The following is a 21,088-nucleotide window of genomic DNA, read 5'->3' on the forward strand; positions in this document are numbered from 1 at the left end:
TTAGTTCGTTTGATTTCTAATGTATCATGTTTTTGAGGAGAGATTAAGAACTCTCAGATAACATCTGACCTTTGACCTCACCTTTAGCAGTGTGGCGGTAGCAGATGGAAACCAGGGTAATGACACAAACGATGAAGACACAGCCTCCGGCCACCGATGCTCCAATGATGATTAGCAAGGGGAGGGCCTCTGCAAGGAAAACAGGGAATGTGACTGAGCTGAATTACATCTATTATTACATCTACCTTTTCAGTTGCAGGGCATGCAGATGATCCAAATTTAGTGTTTCATTTTATTCAGTGGATTTTATGTTTCTATTACACCGTCCATAATGCTTTGTTTGTCCTTTACACTTTTTGACCTGCCATAATCTTATTTAAATATAATAAAAAAAACTATATTGTCTATGAACAAAAGTAGTCTATTTATTTTTGTTTTTTGCACAGTTGCAAAGCACATTTGTAGATTACATTTTGTACAACAAATGCTACCACATAATTTCAATTAACTTTTACAAATGAACTGGGTAATTGTGTAATTTTCATAAAAATGTCTCAATATATTTTAATGACCGTAAACAGGGTTCATTTTCCTTGTGCAAAATATATAGCTTTTTTTTTTTTTTTTGCTTTTTTCTTTCTTTAACGTTTGGGACTAAATTATGACCCAGACATGTTCTTGACATTTTCTATGTGAGATTATTTAATTTTCACAGGTATTTTGAATCTCTAATTGTAGAAAAGATCTCTGTTTGTTAAACACGTTCTACAAAGAAGTTATTTGTCCAAGCCACGTCCAAACTCAAATGTAACGTATAGAAATTAATCTAGTGTGATCCACTGTGGCATCACAGGAACAGGCTATTGTCTCTAATCTCTGGTGGAAGAGGGGTAACCAGGCCTGACATGCAGTGAGGCAGCCAACAGTAATCTAATTAGAGATTCCAGGAGATAGCACTGTCTGCCTCTCAAGAGACTTGGCTTTGCTGCCTTGATGCAAATTGCTGGCGAAGACCTTATTTTTGGTGTCTCCCAGTACAAAGGCTGAAATCATCTACCACACTCTTAGTCTTATTTAAGCAAATTTAAGATGTGCATACAGTGCACTGTGCATACAAAATAAAATGGTCAGTGAAGCGTTACATACCCATGCCGTACATTAGGTCTTGATTTAATTCATTCAGGCTCAAAATCTATATCTTTGTTATGGAACGAATGTATTCATTAAGTGAACCATCTCCTGATTAAATGATATTGATTTGGTTGTGTATAATTAAGACAAGCACAGAGTTGCAGGGTGTTTTGAGACTCGATTCCTGCAGATAGAGCTGACTCAAACTGGATTACGGCTGGTCATGACTAATCTTAGATAAAAGGCGGTGGACGAACTGTTCAATCAACTGGAAAATCAACTTTCCTTCAATAATTAAAGAGATGGTGCCAAAAGAGCTTGGCCCATCCACAAATCTAAAATCCCTGCCTCTTTTTTCAGTGTACTCTCAGTTGCCTCCTTCACACCCCTCCCATTTTGGATTCTCCACACCCAAACCTTTCCAACAACATTTACCCCCAAACGCTACCAGTCAAAAGTAAGGACACAACTGACTGAATATGTTTCTCACAGTCTTGAGAACTTTTTGATCTTAAGGTTTAGGGTTAAATGCATGACATATAATACAAATGCATTTCTTAACAAATATATATCATTTTTTTTATTATTATTTTTAAAAAAAAATTTCTGAAGAGTTGTGGGAGGGGAAGCATACATGTTAACTCAATATTGATTTAGATTAAATACTGTTTAAAAGCATCTCAGGTCAGAGATGAAATCTAGGGCTTTCTACACCCTGAAGAACCTTAAATGTAAAATTGTTTTTTTATTTAACATGTTTGATCACCACCTACATGTAATATCCATACTTAATTTTATGTAATTTCATAATTTAATGACTACCACCAGTCTAAAAGTTGGAACATAGTAAAAATAAGGAATTAGGGGTTTTTAAACTTTTGACCAGTACTACATTGCATTCGAATAAAATTCTGTTTTACACAGGATATTCTTGCATGAGGACCACACACCTTGCTCTTCAAGAGTGACCAGTGCCATGCCTGTACCGAAGCGGTTCCACGCAGTGCAGTTGTATCGAAGCTGGAAATCTTGGGCCAGAGTCTCTGAGAGGATTAGCGAGGAAAGGACCCCTCGTTCACTGTGAACTGTCTGCACGGAAAAACGACCAGAAGAGCCAGATGACAAGATCATGTCCCCAAATGTCCATACCTGAGGAGGAAGACGCAGCAAGGTATAAGATGCAGCAACAGTCTTTATACTTACATTTTATTTAAGCATAAAATGACAATTACATTTTTGTTGATTTGATAATGAAAAGGCAAGAGGGATTCTTAATGTTCCAGGTTGACTTAAAATCTCATTGTATATTCAACAAGCCAGCCAAAACAACAGAACATCTAAGTAGAATTTTTAGTATAACAGAATTAAGGACATACATGTAAAGATTTATCATTCCAGAAGACATTCAGTGCCATAAACTCAGTGCTCAAGAGATTGGAATTTTTCTTGTGCTCTTTTATGCTGTCATTTTGAGCTGGTTTACCAACAGTATTGTGTCTCCGCTTGTGAAAAAGGGCTTTGTGGAAAAAAAAAAAAACGTGCAGGGAAGACAACCAGCTCTTGTCTAGCAGCAGATCAGCTACTCAAAGAGAGAGAACAAGTCATTGTTTCTTTCCTTCACCTTTCTGGCAAAGAGGTGAAACAGCATGTCTGAGAAGTCCTCTCTTGACTGGCCTCAGGTGAAGAAATAACAACCATTAACACCCCCAGCCCCCACCTGTCACTGTTTCCAGGATCAGGAGGGTTTTTTCTTTGTCTGATTCATTCTTTGCATCACTGCTTTCAGTTACCCTTGCTTAACTTCAATCTGTCTCTGTGCATCTCTATGCTTTACCCTTCTTCTCAATGTCTCTCCAACTTAGACCCTAATTACCCACTGAAAGACCTTCCCACGTACGATGGGGTCGATCGGAGGTCAGTGGTGTTATGCGCTAATTGCTCTACTCATTGAATGTTCTCTAATAGGGGAATGGGGCTGTATAGTTGTGCATGTGTGTATTTGTGTGGGTGTCAGATATGGAAAGAGAGAGACAGGAGCAAGGAAAGAGGACACTTGCATGAGATCTTGTTGGAGGTAGGGAACTTCAGTATGTGATGTGCACACACCGAAAGCACCTGCTCATAGGAAAGGCTCACAAACAAGCTTGTCAGGAATAAGGCTACACTAAGCGTCAGATACCTAGCAACCACACACCTCGAGAAATAGGAGGATGTATACTTACAATCTTGTCAGGAGGAGGGCTGCTGCCCACTAGACACTCCAGCTTGCCCTTGGAATGCTTGACGGCCTGTTGCGTGGCCTCAGCCATGATGATGGGAGGGCCTGAAGTGAAAGAGAGAAATTAAGAGAAATCGTACTGACTAAGGCGTGCTAATGAAAGCAAAGAAGACACAGAGCTGATGTTCCTTGTGCACTCAAGACCAAGTGCATGGGTCATGCACATATAAGTTCATCAAGAAGCTCATCAATTAGAGAAGCAATTCACAGACTAAAAGAAAAAATAAAGCTTTTGTTTCAAACCCTGGTAATCTAACCAAAAACCGTGAACTCATGTGTCTTTGAAAAATAATTTATCATGAACAAAACTGGGAAAGAATGAGGGGAGAAGAAAACAAATGAGATAAAAAGACAGCATTTAGTTACCATTGACTGTTAGAGTAACATCTCTCTCTGCCACACCAATCCGAGGCACAATGGCTTTGCAGGTGTATGTCCCAGAATCCTCTTGTGTAACTGCCTTCAGCTGAAGGGTGTTACTATTGCTGAGCACCTGTTAAATAAAATGAACAAGAAGAGCCTGGTCAGATCTGGTGCTATACCAAACCATTTATCCACAGAAGTAACTACAGATATAGGCATCGTGTAAGATTTTGCACAAACCACATGCCAATAATTTATTCCAACAGATTATCACACACAAAATATTACTATATACTTTCTATCAAATGTCTGTATGACAGGGCCTGTCTATACGTGTTTGTAATATTGATGTTTTTCAGTTTCTGTTAAAGTCTTATCTTTCTAGCCAGTTGTGGTATGAAAATCGTTGGAATATGTCAATATTTCACAGGATGTAGATGGGAAGATTGTGAATAGACACAGTGAGTCTTTATTTCAGACAGATCAAGCCGTTAGCACCAGTCATCCATTTCGTTGCTCATGGCTCACACAAGAGAAAGACCAATGCCACCAATACCAAGGGGAAAGAATTGACTCCGCCTGTAAATTTGTCTGCAGCAATCTTAATTACTGTCTAAAGCGCTCTAGCCTGGGTCCTCTGAGTCAACCCACTGCTCTAATTAAACCTACGACAATGGCAGTGCAGAATTTTCCAGAGTATGAGCAGATACTTGTGCTCCTTCGCCTCTAGTGCACTGGTACACACGCCACGGTCAGTTGCTAGAAGCCACTGATCATTAGAGCACCCTATTCCCCTTCCCCTCCTTCCCTCTCTCGACGCCACCAAACTGTGATTAATCCGTTTAGCACTCGCCTTGATTTTTCATTCGCCAACTCTCATCGAATTAGCCAATTAATCCATATCTTGTGGCAATGAAGTAAACGCTCTACTTGTGGATCAGATCGGCCCATACTCAGGAAGGGCAGGGTGGAGGGATGTAATCATGGCAAAATTAACTGATTGTCTCATCAGAACCTTCTGGCCTCTCTCTCTCTCTCTCTCTCTCTCTCTCTCTCTCTCTCTCTCTCCCTCTCTCCCCCTCCCTCCCTCCCTCCCTCCCTCTGTCTCTTTTACCTTCCTCTCTCGCTTTTTGTTTGCTTTCTCAGGCTCTTTATGGAATCTGATTAAGCAGCAGCAGAGAAACACTTACAGCAGAATAGGCTGATGCATTTCACACATCTACTGGAGCTAAACTTTCATTTTAGCATAGCAATCCCTTTATCCATTTTCCAAACTACTGTAAATGTGCCATAAACTGAAAAGTCATCTATTAACCATCCAGCTCTGAGCAGAAAATAATTTTTATCTTTCCTGTATAGACAGGGGTTAAATTGGGTTTTTTGAGGTGGGCGATTCTGTTGCCAGAGATGAGATATAACATGAACTTGTTTAATGTAATGAACCTTTTATTAAGTGAATAAACTTAATGGAAATGGAATGTGTGTACTGGGTCAAATAAAAACTGGACTGGGGTAACAAAAGATTGTCAGTCACAACACAAGTTGTTTTGAATCACTCTAACCCAATCCTTCCATACCCTAATGAAAATCAATATACATCTTGAACTCATTGAATGAATTCAGATAGGATTGCTGTGACAGTTGTAGATGATGTGCAATTTTTAAGAAGAAGAGAAGAGGTCACCATACCACATTGGAGCCTTGTTTTGTCCAGGCCAGAGTGAGAGGAGGGTTGCCCGTCCATGAGCATGTGAAGGCAGCATCCATCCCGGTGTCCACTGTCTGGGGTTTCGGTTCTGTCAGCAACCTGGGACCAACTAAAAATAAAAGATGTAAATTCCATTTCACTGGAATAAGTACAAAACAAAAATGAAGCCCATTACAATGTTCACATGCCCTATTAGGAAATAAAGGTAATTCCAAGGAATGAATGTGGGAGGTACGTATGGCTCTATATTTTCAAAGGAAAAGATGTGACCGCTTTTTGTTTACGTCTTGTATGTGAACATTTTTTATGCAGTGCCCACGTTTACATTATTTAAGAAACTGATTATACCTAAACACCGCTGTTAGACTGTACTGAATGAAGATTTATCTTTTTTAACAGACACTAAAATACTATAAATAATAAATGGTGGGAGAACTATGGATTGAACATCTCTAATTTTGCTTTAACCAATTTTATATGTTATTACGGAGGTGGATGAAAGAAAAGTACTTACATTGTACATCAACCAAGGTGCTGACATTAGTACTTCCTACTGAGTTGGATACCTCGCATGACACTGGGTCTGTGAAGTAAGAGTGGTCTACGGTCACCTCCAGGCTGTCACCATTAGCCTCCGAGATAGGAACCCCACCCTTGGACCATCTGTTTGCAACATTAACATGAAAATGCTTTCATTTATTTGATTCACTGTCACATTCTTTGTGATGTTTAACTCTTTACAATAACAACTATTATTAACACCAAACACTAAAGCAACTGTGTACAAAGCATTTGATCTGTCATTTATATCCAATTTGGGATTTACTCTCTAACCTAAATCTGATGAAGTGGATAATCTGGGAGTCTGAGTCTGTTGTGATATTAGATGTGCTTACTTGTAACCTGTAATCTCAGGGTTGGCAGAGGCAGAGCAAATGAACAACACTTTTGCTCCCTCCATCACCGTCTGAGGCTGAACAGAGAGAGTCACAGACGGAGGATCTGGAAGGAAACACGCAGGATTAGATTCACTGCAGCAATAGAGGCTTTACAAATCCTTCCCAATGACTTCACTGCCAAGCTCCAGGTGTGTAAATGTAAGTCACAATCCTTTTTTAAAATCCGTTCCCCAGTCCAATTACACGTCTTTTTTTGTACCACAAAAACCTTGCATATAAATAGACAATTGTACAGTGCCATGAAAATATATTTAAACCAAGTCTCACATTTACTGAATCACTAATCCCTAATGAGCCATACTTTTTATTTTAGGAAATCAAATTTGTAATATATTAAACTACAAAGCACATGTCATTTTCAAGTATTCGGAATTCATAAAAAAAAAAAAAAAAAAAAAAAAACCTTTGGCCTTTTGCCTGCATAAATGAAATAAGCACCACAAAATCTGCATCACAGAGAAAAATAGATACATAAAGAAATCTACTCACGCTGAACACTGATGGTAACCGAAGTTTGGCGACCTGCAGGGGCGGCTGGGTTTAGGACCCTGCAGGTGTAGGTACGTCCAGAATCACTGTCCTCAGGCACCATGGGTAGCATGCTAACCGCTGTTTCTCTCTTTCCATCCTCCATCAAAGTCTAAAAAGACAGTGAAACGGTGTAAAACTAGTTAAAAAACCGAGCCAGTATCAGTGCTGGTGGAACAAATTGCTGTAGCTTTCCGAAAATAGAATGCCTTAATTAAATGTTCTGAAAGTAATGTCAAAGATGGCTCTTAACAAAACTATCCATAATTGTTACTTTTGTCACCCTTTGGATTCAAATATGAAGAGACATTTGACAGACAGAATGGCTAATGGAATGTTATTTCGGCCTAATGGTCTATGTACTTCAGATACAAAACACACACCTACTTTTCTAATCTTGTTATCACTGTTAAAATCGCACAGACATGATAATCCTAATCTAATGGTCCTATATTTTCTGATGCACATGCTAATTTAATAAGGAATTCCCATGATGCCCATAATCCAATTTGAGCTCAACTCTGTGCCAGCTCCATAGGCTGAGCACTGCAGAGAATTAAAGCCGCCATCAGTTTAGTGAGGCAGGTGAGTGTCTGTGTTTTAAGACGCTGCCGGGACTGTTCTACCATTAGCACGTTTTCCCAAAGATCTGTATTTCAGCTCTTCTTGCCACACGTCATCCTCGAAATCTATTTATTGTGTGTGAGAAATCAATACGCCTAAGTGGGGAGAGGTGTAAAGTTTAGGTGAATTGCTGCCCACTGAATCTACAAGACAGCCTTAATGGAGGATCAGGTGCAGTTTTAGGGTTGAGACGATTGTGGGGGTGGGGGGTGGAAGGCACCCAGTGCTCTATGGGGCAAAAGCGTTATGGGAAGAGAGTTCCCTGGAGAGCCTGGCAGGTCACACGCACAAACTCTGACGCGGTGAAAGCATTTTACGCTAGATCGAATCACGATGCCGCCTGTCATCAGCGTTCCACTCACTGTCCTTTTCTTATTGCTCATTTGCTCTCTCCCACCAACTTGCCCCCTGTCTACCTTTTTTTACATTCCTTCACTCTGTTCTTCAAGAGGCTTTCCATCTAGTTATTTTTTTTTTCTCCAGCTTAAATCAAAATGGCTTTGCATTTTCCACCTTGCTTTTAAACAATCTTCTCCTTTGTTCATTTTTCCCTCATCTACTTTCCGGGTTCCATCTGTCTTTCCTCCACTTCCCCCGATTCACTGCTGGCTCTTGCCCCCTTAAAGATGTCGTTTAATGTCGTTTAGCGTAGTCAGAGAGCATGACAAATGTGACACTTTCGCAGTTGCAGCCAGTTCACGCTCCACTGCACTTCCCATTGTGTTTCGGCATTGTTGTGGCTGATTTCCTCTCTCCTTTTCCACCCTCTCCCTTTCTCTCTCTCTTCTCTCACTCCCTCTCTCCCTTCTTTGCTCTTTCTCTCTCAGCGGAAACTGTATCAAACGCTTATGCCTGTCTGAGCTTTGACATGCTCCAGTTATGCTCGAGTATTAGAGCAATAGTAAAAGTGAGAGAAAACAGAGGCACATCAGGAGGCATCTTGTGGTAGGGTGATGAGGATGGGACATACAGAGATTGAATTCAAGAGAGTTTTCACAACTTTGTGTGTGCACTGTGTGATGGAACTTTTGTGAAGGACAGGTAAGTGGCAAGACAAAGATCCTAAGTTGTAATCAGCCATAGCGACTCTCATGCCTTCCATAAAGCCTGATATGTCCACATTCTTACCTTTATGTAGATGGCATCATGCATTATCTCTCCATCTCTGTACCAGGTAATCTCTGCAGCAGGTTTGGCCCCAGATGCCCGGCATGTCAGATTATGAGCAGTATGAGCTTTCAGGCGGACCACTGGCCCTCCCTCCACTACGGGATCTGAAGGTGGCACTGAAAATTGAATCAAAGAGTTTTTTATTTTACTTCAAGAAAAAAAAATGAACGCTACTTCATAATTATTTTACTTGTCATACTTGTCTTTCAATTATACTTGTCTTTCATCATACTTGTCTTTCAAATTTGGAAGTCTATGTCATTTCCACCCAGTTAGCCTGAAATGTACAGGTGTCCAGTCACTATAACAACAAGTGTCCTAATGACCAGTAGACTACTGCGTATTGAGACAATTTATATGAGAGTATATTTAGTCCTAGCATAAATTACATGTACTTCATACATAAAGCCATAGCTTAACCCCTTCCCAACTGCGTTTTGGAATAATTTAATTCTGCCAGTTTGACCTATACAGAACAAGCTGGTAAATGGACAAAAAGATTGAGAGAGGTTGGCTCTCTCTGAAAAGAGGTTAAGACAGTGCTCATGCCCTTTTAACATGGCTGAGATTTGCCATTATGAGTCTATTTACAGGCACTCCGCCGCAGGCCTGTTTCATCTGAATTACTGATTTGTTCATTTGTTTGCATGCCTGTGTGCAAGCCTTGGGCAAATAGTGTCTGCCACATTTGATGAAAGTGTTCATCTCGCAGTACGCATAGAAACGCGTGCAAAAAAAAATCTTTCTGTGGTACACTGTCTTCCGACTGTCCTGTTCCTTTTCTCCGAACCAATTTCTGTTTTTGTATCAGAATTGTCAGAGGTCTTTTCGCTGGTCTTGCCCAGGCGTTAATGGAATCCGTGTGCAAGGTGATTCTAATTTTCATGTGGATTCCCTCGACTGCACTCCTGCAGTTGACTTCTTTGACTCTGTTGGATTGCTTTGGTCTCATCCGGCTGCATTGATTTCCCCACATGCACCTACGTGCACGTACTCACATGAACGCTCACATGCACGCACACACCTCATTCCCTCCACACAGGAGCTGGCATATTCACGATGCTCTAGTCTGGGAATTTGAACATAGTGCCAGCAATTGGCAGTGTGTACGTACAAAGGCTATTGTTGTAGCCCTACTTTTTCTTGATGAGTCTGTGTGGCTGTGCCAATTTTGTTCAATTAGAGGAAAATTATTTTTATTGTGCAGTAACAAACTTGGCCTTTCTCGCTTTCATAATGCTAAATCTTTAAAGTCTTATATTTTTAGCCCTCAATATCCTTACCCTGCAGGGGAAATCTACGTTTTTCAGATACTATAAAACACAGCTCCTGTCCAAGTCGGGCCACCAGATGTCAGCAATGTAGCACTGAGCTGAAATCCCCACTGATCATTCACCCCTCCTTGGCCCCCCACCCCGCCCCCTGTCGCTAAATGCTGGAGAATATGTAGATCAATCACATTGTGTTAATGTAAAAGCAGCCCTGCGGTTGATGAATTCCGTGAGTCACAGTAGAATGTGCTAACTGTGCAGACTTTGACTTTTAACCATACACGCAAGTCATTTGTGACTGCTGCAATCACATTTCCTTGGCCCTTCATAGTGTTAAGTGTCAGTAGGCTATAGAGAAAGAGAGAGGGAATGAAACAGTGAGGTGGGGGTTGGATATTTTCCTCAGTGTTTCTATCAACTGTTTCGCTTGGTTTGAAAAAAAGAGTTCTGTTTGGGCATGATTTAAAATTGTCAATAAATAATGAAGGCTTGACTTAGGATTGCATGGGGGTGAGGTCTCCGAAGTGTTTTATGTGGAGCAGAGAAATTTGCAGTGTTACACATTTGAGGGACTAGTTTAAATACTGTTAATGAAATTGGGGACAATGAGGAATGCTCTATTCCCCTCGCTTTTAATCAGTTGCAGGAGAGTTATATTGCAGTGGTTTCTTCTCACTTTCAATCACACTCACTCACTTATATCACACACGCATAGTTCTCACCCAGCACTGTCAGTTTGGCTCTGTGTGATCGTAGCCCAGCTTGTGTGGCTTGACACTCGTAGACCGCATCATCGCCCAGCTCAGCTGAATCGATCACCAAGCTGTGCTCTCCTGATAGCGGGTCTCCCATCAGAGAGTAACGTACCCAACCTGATCAACACAAAAGTCACTGTTAGAGATATACACACACATATTGCCATTACAGATAGGGCTAGTTTTGAGACCCTATTCTATGCACATTAAAATCTTTGTATCACTTGGTCAGCGGCAACATGTGAGGTGCCTTGCTCATGCAGCCAGCCAAAACGAACTACCTTAACTGTCCAGGTTGTTGCCTTCAAGGGGAAATCATTTTCACACATGACATGAGTGGTGATTGATTCTTCACCTCAGCCCGAGCAGACAGCTTAGATGATTAGACAAATTAAACGCTAGTTTGCATTAGCTGCAGTGTTTGTTTGCCTTCCCGTTTCTTCACTGAACACAGCCGAAAAAGTGAAGCAGTGACATTACTCAAACACATATTCACTGCAGAGAAGGGATTATGCCCTTTACCTGCCAATCTCTTGTTAACTGGGAAGTAAAGATGAAGATAAAAGAAGACTTGGTAAATGGACTTCAATAAGCATTGTGTTCCTCCTGGGGGAACAGCATCATTTCTGCCTTGCTGCTTGCTCTAAACTTGTTTGACATACAGGAAAGCGGGTTTCTAGCTAATTACAAACCAGTGCAGCATTTAGAAGCACCTTGGAAATTAATTAGGTTGTCTTCATTTTTTCCCCTTTCAACTTAATTTTTGAAAATGACTCAATGACAAGCACAGTTGAACTCTTGACATTTTTTTCAGACAATTTTCCTTGGTGTTTGGCTCTTGTATAATTCTTACCTGGTAGGTCTCGTTCGCCGCCTAGCGCCAAGCCATCTTTGGTCCACTGCACCATGCCCCGGTATCCCACAATCACACAGGGCAAGGTTACTGATTGGCCAGCAACCACTACTTGGTCCTGGGGCTGCTTAGAAAAGTAGGCTGCTTGAGACACTGTAAGAGGAAAACACATAAACACACAAAACATTAATACTTTGGTTGTTGTTTCATATTGTGATATAAATATGTGTAATAAGCACAGTGGATCTAGTGAATCACATACTGTGGACATACAGACCTATGTGTGTGTGTGTGTGTGTGTGTGTGTGCGCGTGTGTGAGTGTGTGTGCATGTGCATGTGTGTTCTGTATGTGCACTTTCTGTATGGACAACACTGATGAAGAAATTTACACCAAACACTGTAAAACTGAAGCATCCTTAAGGTCTTAAGACTTGAAATGCAGTGACAGGCTTCAATATACCATGTCCTGCTTTCAACAAATTGGTTAAAAAAGTCATGACCATTTCATTCAGTTTTTAGTGTTATTGAGTTTTTCTTTAAATGTTTAAATGTAGAAGTGCCACTTTTCTTTTTTATTAGTCTGGCTCTCTGAAGTGGACCAGTAGTTGGTAAACTGCAGCAAGACTAATGCTGAAGCCTATCTGTCATTTGGCTCTAACCAATCCAGCTTTCAGGTCAGTGATTTTGTACAGGGAGTGAGATGGGAAAGCACAGAACACATTAGTGCGATAGTATATTGGTGCTGAATCAGCAAGAGCCATTCCAGCTCACATTCACCATCTCTCTGCAGCTGGTAATACTCTTCCGGATACACAATGAGACACAATTTTCCTTGCAATACCCATGTCCGGGCTCTAGGAACATATTACCCCTTTACACTAATCTAAAATCACTTTGCCTACCCAACACACTCTTTTAATTGAATTTTCATGACTGGTCACATACTATACTCGTTGTTTTATTTGTTTGTTTGTTTGTTTGTTTTGTTTTTAACCAAGACCAGCAAGTGGTATTTTGCTGACTGATTGATGCAGAAAAGGCTTATGTTGCATCATCTTTCAGTTGGCAGGAAAAAAACTACAGTCCATAGCACATTTTACAACAGTTTGGTTTTCTGCACTTGGCAAGGGATTTAGGCATCAGCTGGTCATGACTTATTTAACTCTTCTCATGCCCATATGGCAATCTGCATAGAATTACATTGAAAGCGATGGCCCGTTGAGTCAGAGAATCTGTTACCACTTCCCAGGATGGGGGAAGAGAAATTTTTCCATAAAAATGTATGTTAAACAATCAAAGAAGCTTTCAGCATCCCATGAGAGCCATCCGTTGTGAAAGGCACCTGCCGCCTCACTGTCTTTCCTCTATTTTGGCTTTGCTCTTTTTCTCCTTTTTAAACACTTTTTCTGCTCTTTCTTTTCTATGTAATTTGCATAGAGGCTCTCTGTTTTACTGTAAAATCGCAAATAAATGCACCCAGATTAAGCAACAAACAGCCTTAACTCGCTCACTATCCCAATCACTTTTATGTATTTCTGTGTTTCTCCATTGCAAGAGCTTCGTGATTTGATCTGGTGCATCATGAGCCCTTTTGAAAGTAGAAAGATGGCAACCATCCAAAAGAAACTAGGGGGGGGGGGGGGGGGGGGTTGAAGGGGAGGCCTGTTACTGGTTCTTCAAAAAGAAATGGACCGTCACCCCATTTTTTTCTGCCTTGCCTCCTCATTCCTTGCCCTTTTATTTCTGTGTGGTTAAATAGGAGAATAGGGTGCCAGTGGTGGATAAAGAGGGATCTATTCAGCTGGTGCTAAACCCCTCTGAAACTTTTCTCTTTGGGCCAGGGGTGTTTAAACAGACGGGGGGGGGGGGGGGGGGGGGGGCGCAAGACGGTGAAAGGAGGGCAACATACGGTGGCCAGAAACACACTATTGTTCTCTTGTCCCTTGGTTTTAATAGGCCTCTTCATTTCCAATCAATCCTGCTAAATGCAAGTTTAATAGCTTTTCAATAGAGGCTTCTCCCCCCTGAGGGAACACAGGATTTTCTTTCTCCTCCATCCTCTCTCACTCTCTGTTGTTCTCACTCTCTCTCTCTTACTTCATCATTCTCACTGCATTTCTTTGAGCTGAAAAGGGGCTTCCGAGCTTGGCTGACAGAGTTTGGTCGAGACTCAATTATCCACTCCATCAAGGGGTGCAGCAAAGACCATCCATCCCCCTAACCCCACACCAGTGTTCTCTCTCAGAAACATAAGCTTTCTTTCCCTCCAAGGCAAAGGCCAGTGCAGATTTCAGTTTGTGCTCTTTTCTCCCACTTGTCCTGACAATCCTATTTTCTTCTACTGAGGATGGACACAGCCAGACAGGAGAAGAAATACAGCGTAGAAATTGACACTACAATGAAATGGAAGTGCCAACTTTCTACTTGTCAGGCAACCTGGTATGTTAAAAAACAAATGACAAATAGCCATTTAAAATGTAAATGAAAATAAAATAAAAACACAAACCATGCCTTATTTTGACACCTACTATTTACTACCACACTCAAATCACCCTGCATCCCACAAGTGTCCCACTCTTACTAAAACGAAGATACCAATGCTTATGAATAGTTGTCTCTCTTCCAAAGAGTTATCTAGTTTATTTTATTTTTACCTACTTCATTAATTGAATATTACACATTTTTATTTGACATTATTTTCGTGCTATCATATGTATTGTATGTTATTGTGAAAAAAAGAAGACAAATTAAAAATGATCAGAATCAAAGTAGCAATTACAAATTTTTTGGGTGAAACAGACTTATCGAAACCCCTCCATGACATGATTTTTTTTTCTTTACAATGAAGGAGTTGACATCAAAAGAGCTAAATAGGACTCTCCTGTCAGAAACAAAACTCTTTTTAACAATATTATTAGTGGCGGAATTTCTAAGTCAAACCTTTAACTGTATGTTAATATAGAATCATTATTTCTTTGTACTGTCCTGCCATCCCTGGAGCTCCGCTTTTATGAGATATTGAGTCTCTTTATAGATACTGTAATTGTGTTATGCTTCTGGGATTCTCCATTTTTGCATCAGGTACTGGATGAACATCGATTGCATTTAAAGCATCTTGCCCCAGCATCTAAATGTTTACAAGCTGTGATAATTCATCAGGATGAGCCGATGTTTGAGGGCTTTTGTACATTCAATAGTTCCTCTTTAGACCCCTCAATGAGTTCAGTCACTCTCTCACATACACAAGACATTCACAGCTGGCATTCAGGACCATTTACAAGTTATGCACCCGTATCAAGGATGTATGAGCAAATCCAAAAGTATCTTTATTACTTTTGCAAAGCATGTAGACATTCACATACACAAATCCACATATACAGCAAAACGAGTTCACACCATAGGAGTGATTCAACGCTCTCCAAATCTTGCTCCAAGAGAAGCCCCACAAAATAACACGTCTGGTTAATGAGTCATTTCAAATTGGAATAATTCCTCCTCGCTGAATTTGCCAATTCTTTAACGGCATGTTAGCGGCTTAATTACATGAGTTCGTTCCTGACAGAGAAGAGAGGGATGAAAGGAAGGGAAAAAGATGGATAAAAAGGAGGAGGTGTTGAGACTAAGAGGAGCATTAATGGTGGGAGATAATTTATTTTTTTTAAGGTAGACCCTTTTGAATTTTTTTACACCGTTCCTTATAGTGCCCTCAAAGAAAGATCAAAAACTGATTTAACGTTAACAAAAGTAAAACTAATGCAAAATATTAAAAAGGATAAAAAATATTGTATTTACATTATAAGCAGGTCAGACAAAAGGCTTGGTATTAACATGGCTCATGCAATGTCATTACAAGGTACCATAACAAATTAAGAGGTGCGTGGGATAAGACTGAGAAAGCCATCTCTAAAACCTACGTTGTGATTTACTCCACAGTGTGTGGCATCTGCGTGTGTCTGTATGTTTATGCGTTACCCCTTCCTCTAGTAAAAAGGTCATAACACACTTGGCCTGATACACTTTAATCCAGATTTTTTCAAAATGGAATATCATTTCACGGCACTGGATGGAAGCAGAGAGGAGTGTGTGTTCATGTGGGGGCGTAAATAGGGCAGGCGTGCTGTGGGGATTGCGGCTCACATTTAGTTGCTACTTTGACACAGTGTCTTTGTCTTCTTTTTTTGTCACACATTAAGTGCAGCTGCAGCTGGGCCTGACATGAGCATGACATATTAAAGAGCTTTGCCTTTTTTTGTCTCACTCTCTTCTACTTTCTCCAGACTGTTTTTAGAGCCCAGGATGCTTCTGAGGAGAGAGCCATGCACTCTGCCTCACTGGGACGAACAGATGTTAGCATTGATCCCTCTCTGGTATACCCTCACTGGAGACAGCAGGGAGTCTTGATGGTATTAGTAAATGTGTATGTTTGTGTGTGTGGCACTTGGTTTCGCCCCTGGCACATTTGCAGATAAATCAGAATATTTATCCCATGTCAAGCCATATTTAGCCCTCCTTCAACCTCTTCACTGTCTGCTCTGACAACTCTGATTATAAACGGTAAAGATGTTGCAGGAGGGTAATACAGCTCACATGGATTCATGATCATGCTAAATATATATATATATATATATATATATATATATATATATATATATATATATATATAGAGAGAGAGAGAGAGAGAGAGAGAGAGAGAGAGAGAGAGAGAGATAGACACTGCTTCGCATGGACCAATAACTCTAAAATAACACATTTTGCAGTTTTGTTAATCATTTCATTGTTTGCTCGTTTCAGCAAAGGCAGGCGACTCACATTTGAATGCAGGTAAAGTTATATCTTGATCAAATTTATTCCACATTGCCTGTCCTGTAAATAATAGAAAAGCCAAAATCACTGAATTGTTCAATTCACCCTTTTCGTAGCATGCTCTTCTATTAAGTTCAAACAGCACCTTGAGCATTGTGCTCAAGACTCATCTAGAGGAGAGATAGGAATACAAGAAAAAGAAGGGTAGTGGAGTGCAGTGGAGGAAAAGAGAAAACTAGTGTGAAAAGTAACTTGCTGGAAATTAACAGGGCTGGCTAAAAGCGATCCATTGTGCCTGCTTCAGATAAGGCCACTAAACCCTAGCTGGAAAGAGCTGAGCTCCATTTAGGAATTATCCTTTTGTTTGGTGTGGGTTGACTCTATTGTTTCATTCTCATTGTGGAGGGTGAGTGTGTGTTTGTGTGCATGTGCGTGTGTGTGAAATAGTTGAATCACATGTGAAGATGTTATACCAAAGTCCTTCTAACATTCTCTAGTCTGCATCTGAAAAGTCTCCCTTGTAAACATAGCCATCTCCTCTACCTAATGTCCAAACAAACTGAACTGAGGGCCACTTCTATTTGCATCTGCAGTTTTAGAACCTGCCACATTGAATTCCTTTCTTCTCTCCCTCCTTGCTTTTCCCGTTTGCCTGGTCTCATCTACTGTGCCTTATCTCCTGCCTTAAATTCCAGTCACATCTTTCTCCCCCTTTCTTTCTAACTTTCAGTGTTGTTTTGTGTCTAAATTGCAGCCTAACAGCTTTTTAAGAGCTGTTTGCAGGGGTTTAATCCTCCTAGCGTCTTATTCAGTCTGCAGTCTATTGTAAGCATCCTTGGCACGGTGCGAGACCCTTTTCAAAACGACCATACAGCTCATCCATCCATCAAACCTTCTTCCCCTGTCCTTCCCTCTCTTCTTCTAGCCCTGCTTTAGTAAACCCCCACTTTTTCTTTTCCCTCCATCCCTCTCTCTTTTCTCCTGTCAACGAGGCCTGATCCCCAGCATCAATGCTGAGCAGGGCCCTTTTCACAGTTACATAAGGTGTGACAAATTGTTGATTTGCCTTCTCCATGCCTGTTTCTGCTCCTCTCTCTGCATTCCATACACCCTTTCCCTCTCTTACACCCTCTCTATCCCTGTCCTTTCTCTATTTATCAGCATGAAACTTGTAGGGGTTCAAGTCAACCTGTCGACAGAGAGAGTGAAATGGGGGTGATGGGGTTCTGCAGCGGTAAGAAAATCATAGAATAGGAAGAGATTCCTACAGGGGTGGTGAAGGGAAGAACAGGCTTCTAAGAGATAGAGGGCTCAAAAATGGAAATCTATAATCAAGCATCTAACCCTGCAGTTTCTCACTGTCTTATTCTCTTGTTAGTGGTGTTTGCTTAGACAACCATTACTATTATAGTTTCTCATAGTTAGGGTTAAGGATTTGAACAAACCACTAACATTAAGTATTAAACCGATGATGGACATGAATGATTTATATTTACATTTGTTCTTTTTGCAAATGGTTTTATTCAGAGTGACTTGCAAACCTCAAATCTTGTGCCTTGTTGAAGGGTTTTGTGCTAATGCTAAGTGATCAGACATGGAAAATGATAAGCCAACCTAGAGACCTTAGTCAAAATGTAATGACCTAGAAGCCATCCAGAACAACCACCCAATATACCATGGCAACTACTAAGAACACATTAGCAACCACGTAACATCCTAGCATGTTGGCAGCAAGATTTGTAAAGGAAAAATAATAATCTTGGCCTGACAACAGAGGGTAACAATTACCACATTATCAGATTGTGTCGACCCTGCCAGGTCAGATAAGAAGGGTGACCGATAAATCCTGAAATTAAAATGGTACTGAAATATGCATCTATGTATGTGTGTGTGGTGCTTAGGTCCTCTAGTTGCAGCAGAGTCTGTGTCTGTCACACACTCCTCTCTGCTGTCCTGTGTCTCTGGTGTGCGTCAGAACTTTTCCAAGTGTCATTATTCCAGCATTCCCATTCTCGCTCTCTCACTTCAGAGTCTAAGAACTCCTCTACTCACAGACGTAAAGCTTTCCACTAGGAACACAAAGAGGCTGGGTAGAAAAAAAAACTAGAGAGGGAAGGAAGAGGGGGAGGAAGAGATTGTCTCTACACATCAGCCAACTGTCTTGACAAGATGTTGATTGAGCCAGTCTTGTCATTTCATTCCTGCAGGTCTCCTGGTATTTTCTGGAGACAGTTATTGCTGCTGCTCTCCCTTCTCTCACTTTCCGTGCAGCCGTTCTCTAATTCTCTCTTTCCTACAGCATGCACCAATCACACTTTATATTTCTGTTGCTTGCTTTCTATTGCTTAGTGTACAGTATGATCTAAGATCTAATATGCTTTTAAATCATTAGCGTTGTGAACTCTTTGCATAAATGTGTGGGTTGCTGTATGCCCCAAGCCCCCACAATTTTGGAAACATCTACAATCGGTCTGCCTCTGATGGACCTCATTCACTGTGAGGAAAAATAAACAAGGACAAATTAATAAATAAATAAATAAACAATGCTTTTATATGCACTCTCGTTTCAATCCTTTGGTTGTGAAGTCAGGTTAAACAACACAGAAAAATTAACACTGTAAATATGGCAAGATGATTAAAAAAACATAACGTTATTGAAAAGATCACATTTGAACGTGGCCCCCTTATGCACTCACTTTCAAAAAGCAAATTAAATGAAAACAAAGAAAATCTAGTCCTTATGCTGAGCTACTGGGATGCTAGGCTCGATGCCCTGGGGTGTCAATCAATTTAGTCTGGGGATTTGTGGCCTACACTTCCTAATTGAGCCCAGTGGAGGCCCCTGTGGCTCTCTATGATAGGTGGAAGTGCGTTCCATAATTAATAGGTTTTTTCCTCATACTGTCTTTATTATTATTATTTTTAATGAAAAAGTGATGCTGTAAATGTATGCATCTCATTAGTGCAAAGAAGGCCACGCACTTTGTTGGTCTAAATGCAGAGAAGAAAGGGAAAATAGCTGTAACCTCAGTTGTTAGTGGCATATTGAACTTTAGGTGCACATGGTAGTATGTGTGTTGGAAAATAAAGAGAGATGGGTTCAGTGAATACCTTGTAAGAATTTTTCAATGCGTGTGCTTTTTTTACCGCTTGGAGGCTAATGTGGTGCTGGCAGTCCAATTGAAGTTTTCTCTAATTTGATGTTTTTTCCTTTCTAATCAAAAGAGAGACTGGCCATGGCTGAGTGTTGTTTTTGAAGACCACTAGTTTGTTTGATGTAAATGAGATTTAATTTATTTTCTATTACAATTTCCCTTTAGCTTCATTCTGCCTGTTTTTCTTTCTTTCTTTTGACACCTATGTGGTGGTGACTTCTATCCCCATCACGTAACAGTATACAATTAAACAAACAGCTCCTTCATCTCTCTAGAGAGGGTTGCATCGACTGAAACAATGAGTCGCCTCTTTGCTGGTGAAAAGGCTGACCCCGCTCATGGATGGCCTTCAAAACCACCGTGATTAATCAATGTCTGTGGTTTTCTCAGTTACCACAGTTTGCATTTCCTTCCTCTATCAAGTTATGGTGGTAGGGGGTTGGGTAGTTTAATTAAAGACCGAACTTTCTTGTTCATCAGATTAGCGTGGACTCAAAGTGTTCTTTTAACATGACTGATGACTAAAACCCTCCAGAACACAAAAAACGGGTGGTGAAAAAGAATAGAAAAAGGACAAAAAAAAATCTTAACTTCCAAACTCAGTGCATCTTGGCTTGCTTAGTGCAAAAGAAAAGAGGGAAAGAGGAAGAGGAGAAAAAAAGGTAATTTCCTGAAACTCCTAAAGCGTAATTAGGCTTAAATGTGAAGTCAGGATTTTTTTATTATTTATTTTGTCTTTATGGATTGAACCACTTCCTCTGGAAAAATGATTAATGAATGAATGATTAATGAGTGAACTAATCAATCAATTGATTATCAATTAATTATTAAGCAAGCACTCTGAACAAGAGAAAAGGGGGGATGAGGAGATAAGGATGAATGAAGTGTTGTTAAGGAAGCCACACACAGAATGTCTGAAAAACCTTTATCTGAGCATAACTGTGTAATCCAGTTAAACAAGTGTTAGTTTTAGCCAAAAATCTGACATACATTCATTTTCACTGATTGGTGTTATATCGAATAATACAACAAGTTGTAACCCTGAAGCGCAGAGGTGGCAATTCTTCCTTCCCCACTTCATCCCTCCATCCAACTTTGTACACCCTCCCCACTTAACTAAGACACTCTATCAATCTTTGATAATACTTGGCGTGAGCTATGGCTGTGAGACCAGCGGTGGGAGAGTCGACACAGCACAGCATGGTGTGATGTATGAAATGTGGGCTGTGCCAGTAACAATGATATACCGTAGCGTTTTCCAGTCAAGTTTGACCTTTTTTTCCTCCGCTGATATTAATCGCTGCAGTGCCAGAATACATGCCTGATCAATTTCTCCCCCAGGAACCCTGTGCACTTTACAGTGCCGTTCTGGCCTCTCCGTGTCTTTGCTAAGCTTTCTTTATCTCTCTCCCTTCTTTTTTTCACTAATACCCCCCCCCCCAACCCCCATCGGAGTGCACCTTCACACCAGGATCTGTCACCTGACAGT

General features: G+C 40.6%; 1 protein-coding gene across 1 annotated transcript in view; it reads right to left on the reverse strand.

Annotated features, from left to right (window-relative positions):
* The window catches only part of kirrel3l (kirre like nephrin family adhesion molecule 3, like), a 41,676-nt gene that overhangs the window by 2,658 nt on the left and 17,930 nt on the right, over positions 1 to 21,088 (reverse strand). The window contains exons 2-12 of the mRNA XM_059534114.1: positions 11,641 to 11,793; positions 10,755 to 10,904; positions 8,720 to 8,877; positions 6,929 to 7,079; positions 6,377 to 6,482; positions 5,995 to 6,143; positions 5,462 to 5,589; positions 3,776 to 3,902; positions 3,354 to 3,454; positions 2,082 to 2,280; positions 82 to 189 (exon numbers count right to left, since the gene is read on the reverse strand). Coding sequence (XP_059390097.1) covers positions 82 to 189; positions 2,082 to 2,280; positions 3,354 to 3,454; positions 3,776 to 3,902; positions 5,462 to 5,589; positions 5,995 to 6,143; positions 6,377 to 6,482; positions 6,929 to 7,079; positions 8,720 to 8,877; positions 10,755 to 10,904; positions 11,641 to 11,793 — 1,530 coding nt within the window. The remainder of the gene's footprint in view (positions 1 to 81; positions 190 to 2,081; positions 2,281 to 3,353; positions 3,455 to 3,775; positions 3,903 to 5,461; positions 5,590 to 5,994; positions 6,144 to 6,376; positions 6,483 to 6,928; positions 7,080 to 8,719; positions 8,878 to 10,754; positions 10,905 to 11,640; positions 11,794 to 21,088) is intronic.

This window comes from Carassius carassius, chromosome 41 (assembly GCF_963082965.1).
Source record: "Carassius carassius chromosome 41, fCarCar2.1, whole genome shotgun sequence".
Classification (NCBI taxonomy): domain Eukaryota; kingdom Metazoa; phylum Chordata; class Actinopteri; order Cypriniformes; family Cyprinidae; genus Carassius; species Carassius carassius.